This window comes from Odontomachus brunneus, unplaced genomic scaffold, assembly GCF_010583005.1.
Source record: "Odontomachus brunneus isolate Ranch 3 - 2012 unplaced genomic scaffold, Obru_v1 Obru_scaffold_010, whole genome shotgun sequence".
In the NCBI taxonomy this organism is placed as follows: domain Eukaryota; kingdom Metazoa; phylum Arthropoda; class Insecta; order Hymenoptera; family Formicidae; genus Odontomachus; species Odontomachus brunneus.
In genome coordinates this window covers 435598-443339 of record NW_022639460.1, presented here as the reverse complement: position 1 = coordinate 443339, position 7742 = coordinate 435598, and the positions used below count along the sequence as shown (strand labels likewise).

Here is a 7742-nt window from a genome sequence, read left to right as displayed (position 1 = left end):
TCAAGCAAACAAACGAAAACAACCGCTCCATTCACGTGTCTTGCGCGCGCACGTGCATCGCGCCAATTCGACTGCGTCGAATGCGGGTCAAGTTACTATTTCTTTAAATTAACGCCAGCGAAATAATAGGCCACTTTTTTGGTGTTATCAGCAGACTTACTTTGTTATCAGGTGAAGGGAAACGTGTGCCACCATCTCGTGGTCAAGCCGCTAAACACGGACGACTGCTGGTGCGCGCGCAACACGCGCTCTTATCGATGAATACGGTGGGAGCAAGCTGGATGAATTGCACGAGGTAGGCGAAGGGGAGAGACGGGTGTCAGAACTATGTGGGCGCGTAGGAAGCAGAGAGTTGAGGAAAGAGAAGGAGGCAAAAGAGTAGAGAGAAAGAGAGAGAGAGAGAGAGAGAGAGAGACAGCGAGGGAGGGAGAGCGCCAGCGCCTGGTCTCTGGAATGGGTCAGTTGGCTGGGAGCTAGGTGAACAGCCTGTCCTGTGGTACAGAGCATCACGTATGCCGTCTCTTTGGAGTCTGACAGACTGCTGGCAAGTGCGCAGGTGCTCGTCACAGGTGCGAGCGCCGTCGGCTCTTTAACGAAAGCCCCGTGCTGCCGACGGGCTTGAAGAAGCGGGGTGAAAGAGAAGGAGAAAGGTGGAGGAAGAGCACGAGGACGGGGAGGAGACATTCGTCGTGGGTGTAGCGCCGGTCTTCGTCGTCGTCGTGATCGCATGAGAGGTGAACACGCGTAGAACACGAGCGGACGAAGATGCCGGTGATAGCGGAGAACGAGGTATCCTCCATACGGAGCGTAAATATCGACAAACCGTACTGGGATCAGAGCTCTTACCGCGGTAGGGCTCTGCATTTTCTCACCGTGACGAATCCGCTCAATATCTTCGCCCCAAAGAAGGAACTTGAGCGCGCGCGCGAGGTCGTCAAGATGTACAGGTAGCCGTTTCAGCTATAATTAGTCGCTTTTCTCGGTTTCCTCGCTTCCTTTCAGCGAGAGAACGCGCAATCGTGGCGGCGCGCGTGGCCAATGTCTACGTGTTGCCGTTAACATCATGTATAAGTGGTATCTGTTTGCGTCATGAATTAGACTTGATTACCCGGCGACTTCCTTATCGAACGTTCGATCGGATTGGAGGAGGAGAAGCTCGATAAATAAGTTCGCTTGAGAGGAAGAGAGAGAAAGAGAAACAATAAGAGAGAGAGAGACACAGAGTCACGCGTCTCCCCGATTGTTTCGCGTCATCGTTTGTAATCTGATTTCTAATTTCTATGTGTAAGATAAAAGTACCAATGCCGGGACACATGAACCCTGAACATTTTTATTGGGTTTTGATTCAGTTTTACATGTATTCTCGATGCTAAAAATCCGACCATTTTTGACCATTCGCATTTAAAGACCAAGATAATAAGAATATCCAGAATTAGATCAGTGTTCGAGAATTGATACTCTTACCTAAGGTGTCTTGTATTTTTTGCACTTTGATATGCGCAACTTTGCTTGTTTGCTTGGTCGTGTTTCCCCGACCAGGCGGATTGGGTTGCGGTTTGCGTAATCTTAATATGATCGCAGAGAGAACGAGAGCGAGGACCTGGGAAAGCTCGGAATCACCGTGGACGATTTATGGCGATACAAATATCTTTATGACAGCGCCTTCCATCCCGACACCGGCGAGAAGATGCTGTTAATAGGCCGTATGAGCGCTCAAGTGCCCATGAACATGCTAATAACCGGCTGCATGATGACGTTTTATAAGTACGTAATCAAAATCGAAGTCTACGCGCGTCAGGCAGAGAAGTCACTTGCGATGAGCGCGACAGGCGGACTTCGACTTCTACGATACGCCTCGTGTCAAATATAAAACATGACCTAGCGCTCGCCGTGACTGACCCGATAACGATATCTATTAGCTGTTGTTCGAAATCCAGTTTCAGAAGCGATGCGATACGCGATTGTATTGATTCTCAGTCACGAATCGCGATAAAAAATTTTGAAATCTGAAATATACTAGCGTCATCCGGCTATCGCTGCGTCAACGTTAAAGCTGCCCTCGCTTTGAGCGCTTCTGTGCTGCATTATTTTCCATAGAGAAAAAATGTTGCCGTATCAACATAATTAATCGATAAAACAAATAATTGAAGATTCCGATGATAAAATAAAAAATTAAGTAAAATGAGTCACTGACAGCCCATATAGAGCCCATAGATTGATATCTTAGGGCCGGTTTTTCAATAGCAGCTTAAACTTGGATTCAAGTTTAAACTCTATTCTAACAATGCGTTTGTTTTGTTTAAACAGAGTTTAAGTTGAAATCTAAGTTTAAACTACCATTGAAAAACCGGCCCTTAGTATCATAAGAGGATTATTCAAATTACGTTACAGTCAATGATATTGATTTATAAACAAGCATAAATAAAACGTTTCGATCTTGTCCTGAACTTTTTTCAATGGCAAAGTAAAAGACATACAAGACAGTTATAAAACACATCGGGAAAAATCAATTGTATCAAAGTTTGATTAATAATTAATTTCATCAATCGATGAAATTATTCGTTATTTTACAGATGACGATTGATTAATCTTGATTATAGATTCATCGATTATTTTAGTCAAAGAAAATTTGAATCCTTTAACGCCCAACAGTGGTTTCAACAATACTGCGATTGAATAAAAAAGTCTTACTTCAGAAATGACGCTGTTGGTCAATTTTATCGATGCAATTTCTTCCTTTAACATTTTTCATCTTATAAAAGAACTGAACGTTGTACTATCAAAAAGTTTATCATGTTCTTTAGCAAGCTCCACCGACAGCCTACTACTCCTATACTTCTAGAAAACGTAGTAAAATTGAGAATAACTCGTGTGAAAGAATTGATATTGAATTTAATTCACAATTTAATTGAAAAGAAGACTTCTATTGATACAGCGACAGCATTTTTTCCGCGTGTCTTCTTTGGCTAGCACGGCCTAAATTCGCCGAGAGTCCGCGCATTCGTGGGGACACGAGTGATGCTTGCGCGATTAATCGATGAAAAACTAAAAATGAATAAATTTAGGTCCACGCCGGCCGTGATATTCTGGCAATGGATCAATCAGTCGTTCAACGCTATAGTGAACTACACGAACCGCAGCGGCTCCAACCCGATCTCGTCGGAGACCTTAACCCGGAGTTACGTAGGCGCCACCGGAGGTGCCGTCATCACGGCGCTGAGCCTGAATCGTCTGGCCCAACATGGGCCCCCATTGGCAGGCCGTTTGGTGCCGTTGGCGGCGGTCGCGGCAGCTAATTGCGTGAACATTCCCCTCATGAGGATCACTGAACTACAGGATGGTATTGAATTACAGAACGCAGAAGGATCGAAGGTTGGCCAGAGCAAGCGAGCGGCAAAACAAGCGATTACGTCCGTCACGTTATCGCGAATACTAATGGCTTCTCCGAGCATGAGTAAGTTAACATTCGTTAACCAAGTACTTACTAAGGAAAATGTTCTAGCTCTTCCTATCTGACTCTGACTGATTTGCATGCGTTAACAATTGAATAAGCTTGCCCTCTTTAACGTTTATCGTCGACAAAGTCGACTCGTCGCGAAGGATTCGTGCAACGTTTGAGACGTTTCATTCTGTTTTTATCGTTGCAGTATTAGCGCCGATAATAATGAATTACTTGGACCGGAAGCGGATGCTGCGTAACATGAAATGGGCCGCTGGGCCGATTCAGGTCCTCATCTGTGGGGTTTGTCTCACCTTCGCGACGCCGCTCTGCTGCGCTCTTTTCGCGCAACGCGTCGCTATCCCGGTGTATCAACTGGAGCCAGAGGTGCGCAACAATATACAGTCGTCCCATCCAAAACTGGACACAGTATACTACAACAAGGGCCTTTGAAGAGTGACTTGGGATCCTCACGTGCGTCTTCACGACTTCTATCTCTATATTAGGTTCAAGAGCACGGCCTACTCTCTCGAAACTCAGGTACAGACGAAGCATTCCCGCGAGCGTGGCATTCGGGCAACGAATGCGCGTTCCGCAATAGATAAAGGAGAAGAATCAATAAAGTCAATTTTTGGGCCATGAATGTTGTACTTTCTTGATGAAATATTTGAGATTGAGAGCTTTCCGAAACGCCCTATAAACTTTTTACGTTGGGGAAAACTAGAGTTACGCGCCTTCAAAGTTTAGGGCCACAGAATAGACAATAGTAATATTTGCTTCTTTATAAGAACTAAATAAACTATTTTTATTTTATTTATATGTGTGTTTGTACAACTATTTGTGCGTGCGTGTCTCTATGAGAACTATCATAGCATAGCAGAGTTTTATAAAACTTCTTTTGTTAATAACTTTTTAACAAACAATGAGCGACGACTAAAATCTTTTGAATATTACTTTTGAATGTAATGACTTTGACAATATATATGATTATCGTCCTCGGAAGGTGGTTCGTTTTTGTCAATATTTACCTTTTTTTATATGCAGAATATATTATATTTTACATATAGTTTTATAGTAGAATATTGTTTTTATATATTTAATGCAATAAAAATAGTTTATTTAATTCTTATAGAGAAGTAAATATTGCTATCGCTTATTCTGTGGTCCTCATTATCAAAATTTTGAAGGCGCGTAACTTTAGTTTTCTCCAACGTAAAAAAGTTTTTATAAGGCGTTTTGGAAAGCTCTCAACCTTAACTATACGAATATTTCATCAAGAAAGTGCGACATTCATGGCCCAAAAATTGGCCTTATTGGCTCTCCTCCTTTCTGCGCGAATTCCACTCAATTCAACATTGAGTGACTTAAACTTCCGTAAACAATCTACACTCCTAGCTGTCGTGCTACGGAAACCTACCGAATCACCGATGCACCCGACATCGGCTGCGATTCTCTTAACTGCGAACGCACGTACAGCTACATATCTTCTCTTCCATTTCGACTTTCATGTTATGTAATTTCGTAAGGTTCAGAAGATTCAGGGTTAACAAAGACAATAAACTATTGTATGTTCCGAGCAGTGTTGTATGAGTTTTTATTACGTATACCTGTTGCTTAATCGCTATGATTATTACGTGTCCGCTGCGCAGCTTATCAGCGGTAACCACATATGTTCAAGACGTACGTCTCGACCTTCGGGGGGCCTTTTGGATCGATGTTCTTCACGGGTGGAGGTGGTTTGATCTTCCGGCCATGTCTGCCTTCTTTGCGATGCCAGAGACCGCTCCTCGGCCGATTTCCCAATTCACGATTTTTCTGCGCGCTGCCGATCGGCGTGGAGCCGTGCTCGACGTTCGATAGTCGGCCGACCGTGGCCATGCACGTCTGGTGCAAGCTGAAGTGCTTCTTGCTGGGCATCTGGACGATCACACGATCTTCATTGTGCTCCGTCACCGTACCAAAGGTGCCAGCCGCGTGTATCAGGCTGCCACCCAATCCTGGGTACATCTCCACGCAACTCACTATGGTCCCCACCGGCAGAGCGCCGAGAGGATAGGCATCTCCCTCCGATGGTCGTATAAAATTACGCGGTATTCCCTGGTGAGTGCGCAGTATGTCGCCCGGTTTCATGTTCTGCGTAGCCAAAATGTACTTCAACTCGCGGCCCGTGGCGACCAACGCGACGAAAGCAGTTCTGCAACCATCTTTGAAGATCTCTAAGACTTTCTCCTCCTTGGGCGGCTCGTTCAGGTCTTTCGGCCCGTCCCTGACCCATTTGATCCAATGGTACTTGTGCTTTATACCACCGCCGATACCATTAGCCACTACTCTACCTGTTTCAGGGATATATTTGGCGATTGGTACTTCCAATGATGATTATGCATGGCTTAAAATGAAAGAGGAAGGAGGAGAACGATATGCTTCGCAAAATTTGCACGTTTCTACGCGGTATTTCGTCGAAAGTATTTCTATCGCGATCGGGAATTTTATCATTACGTCATTCAGCCGAATTCTGCATGTGGCAAATATAACGTTGATTGCTGAAGTAAATGACGATTAACGTGAGTCGATATGTAAGTCTCCTGCGTTATCTTCCAACGGTTCCCCAAATTTCTACGTTTCCCACTCATTTCTGCTGATAAATTAAGTGTATCGATTTCAATTAATTAATGTAATTTATTTCTATTATTTATTATTTTTAAATTTATGTATACGATATTAGATGTGTGCAGAGGTTCTTCTTATTCGTCTCTTCTTTTTGTTGTTTACAAAATTCTAGTTATATTTATAAAAGAATCAAAGACATGTTCAATTATATAATTCAAAAAGATTCCTCGTCTCTTTATACAGTGTTGGGCAGAGTACTAAGTTTTTCACATCTAAAACTTGACAGCTTAATGACAACAAAGTCATAATGAATTTTGTGAATGTCACTTATTTTTCAGGAAATACTAATTGTTCACAAGTGCTTCTAAGGCATGTTGCATGAATCAAAAGGAACGACAATCTAAAATAACTTTTTGATGACCAGTATACCAAAACCAATATTCTAATTGTATCTCTTGCTTTATCAGTCAATGTGAGTCCTAGGTTTGTTACGCAGCAGGAAAACTGGACCGTTCCCTTGGAACAAACAGAAACTGAATTTTGCAGGTTCTGTCAATTATGGCACCAACACTTAGACAGAGACTCGATAATTTCATGATATTTTTGTCAAGTTGAAGTGAAGAGCCAAAAAAATACAACATCTAATATGAATTCTATCCACAGCTATCATGCTGAATATATTATAACCTATATAGTATAATCTTTGAGGTTATGTCGACATGAACGCGTGTCAAGTGATTTTTTAAATGACAACATTTTGAAAATACGATAAAATACTAGTATTCAAGTATAAAGCTATTAACTTTTAAACTATTGCAGAGGAAATGCTTAAATATGTCTAACAACAACGCTTTATATTGTTGACATGAGGAGTACGAGAATTTCGATTTGTCACTTATTTTTTTTCGCTTTGACGTAAATTTACCAATTGCTTTATAATGATAGGGAGCTCCGGAATTATAATTTATCGCAAATAACACTATGAGAACGGTATTACCTCACGTACCTGTAACAGGATCTCTACCACCTAAATTCGTCACTTGCAACGGCTCCACCGTGTATTCATCTTTGAAATGGACGATTCTTCGATAACTTTTACCATTTATGCCCGGTTTCGGTACTTTCACGAATTTACATCGAAACCTCTTTGGTACTTGATTCAACACTGAGGCTGTTAAATCGGATATTTGTTGACAGAAAATGCGACGTGCCAACATTGCAGCAGACATCTTGACTTTAATCTACTCTCTCTCTCTCTCTTTCTGTCTCTCCCAATAGATGGCTCTAGATTACACACTTAGATGTCACACTTAGGCTGCGTTCGTGGAGACGCTATTTAGCGCTACGAGCATCCTCTGTCCTTGTTCAACTTTTAGAAATAAACAAGGACAGAACACACTCATAGCGCTAAATAGCGTCTCCTCGAATACAGCCTTAGATTGAGTTGGAGCAGAGAGAAGCCTGAGAGTGGCCACCAACTTGATTTTAGCGTCCAGAGTAAGGCGCATTTTCGAGACGCCATCTAACAAAATGCGCCTTTACTACGTTCGTTAGACGCATTTTTGCGGTGGTAATACTAATAATATATACTATAATAATACTATTAATAAAGGTTCATTAAAGCAGTGGAAGGGTGCGTAATTTTCGACGTCGCTGACAGCCATTTCGCTACCGATTGCATTTTTCGGACATTTCT

At 42.5% G+C, this 7742-nt stretch overlaps 2 protein-coding genes across 2 annotated transcripts; one reads left to right on the top strand and one right to left on the bottom strand.

Moving 5' to 3' along the window:
• The first annotated feature begins 449 nt into the window (after window positions 1–449).
• LOC116840444 (sideroflexin-1) lies at window positions 450–5015 on the top strand. The gene is made up of 4 exons (XM_032807148.1): window positions 450–947; window positions 1582–1764; window positions 3066–3454; window positions 3648–5015. The coding sequence occupies exons 1-4, from the start codon at window positions 766–768 to the stop codon at window positions 3890–3892; spliced, it is 999 nt and encodes a 332-aa protein (XP_032663039.1). The 5' UTR covers window positions 450–765; the 3' UTR covers window positions 3893–5015.
• On the bottom strand, window positions 5006–7484 carry LOC116840446 (39S ribosomal protein L2, mitochondrial). Its single transcript, XM_032807153.1, has 2 exons — window positions 7053–7484; window positions 5006–5772 (listed from the first exon to the last, which is right to left on the bottom strand). Exons 1-2 carry the CDS (start codon window positions 7273–7275, stop codon window positions 5093–5095), a joined length of 903 nt encoding a protein of 300 aa, XP_032663044.1. The 5' UTR covers window positions 7276–7484; the 3' UTR covers window positions 5006–5092.
• Between the last annotated feature and the right edge of the window lie 258 nt (window positions 7485–7742).

Coding starts and splice junctions, on each gene's coding strand:
- LOC116840444 (XM_032807148.1), top strand. CDS start 766: ATGCCGGTGATAGCGGAGAACGAGGTATCCTCCATACGGAGCGTAAAT. Junction 948..1,581: donor GAGGTCGTCAAGATGTACAG/GTAGCCGTTTCA, acceptor ATATGATCGCAG/AGAGAACGAGAGCGAGGACC. Junction 3,455..3,647: donor AATGGCTTCTCCGAGCATGA/GTAAGTTAACAT, acceptor TTATCGTTGCAG/TATTAGCGCCGATAATAATG.
- LOC116840446 (XM_032807153.1), bottom strand. CDS start 7,275: ATGTCTGCTGCAATGTTGGCACGTCGCATTTTCTGTCAACAAATATCC. Junction 5,773..7,052: donor TGGTAGAGATCCTGTTACAG/GTACGTGAGGTA, acceptor TCCCTGAAACAG/GTAGAGTAGTGGCTAATGGT.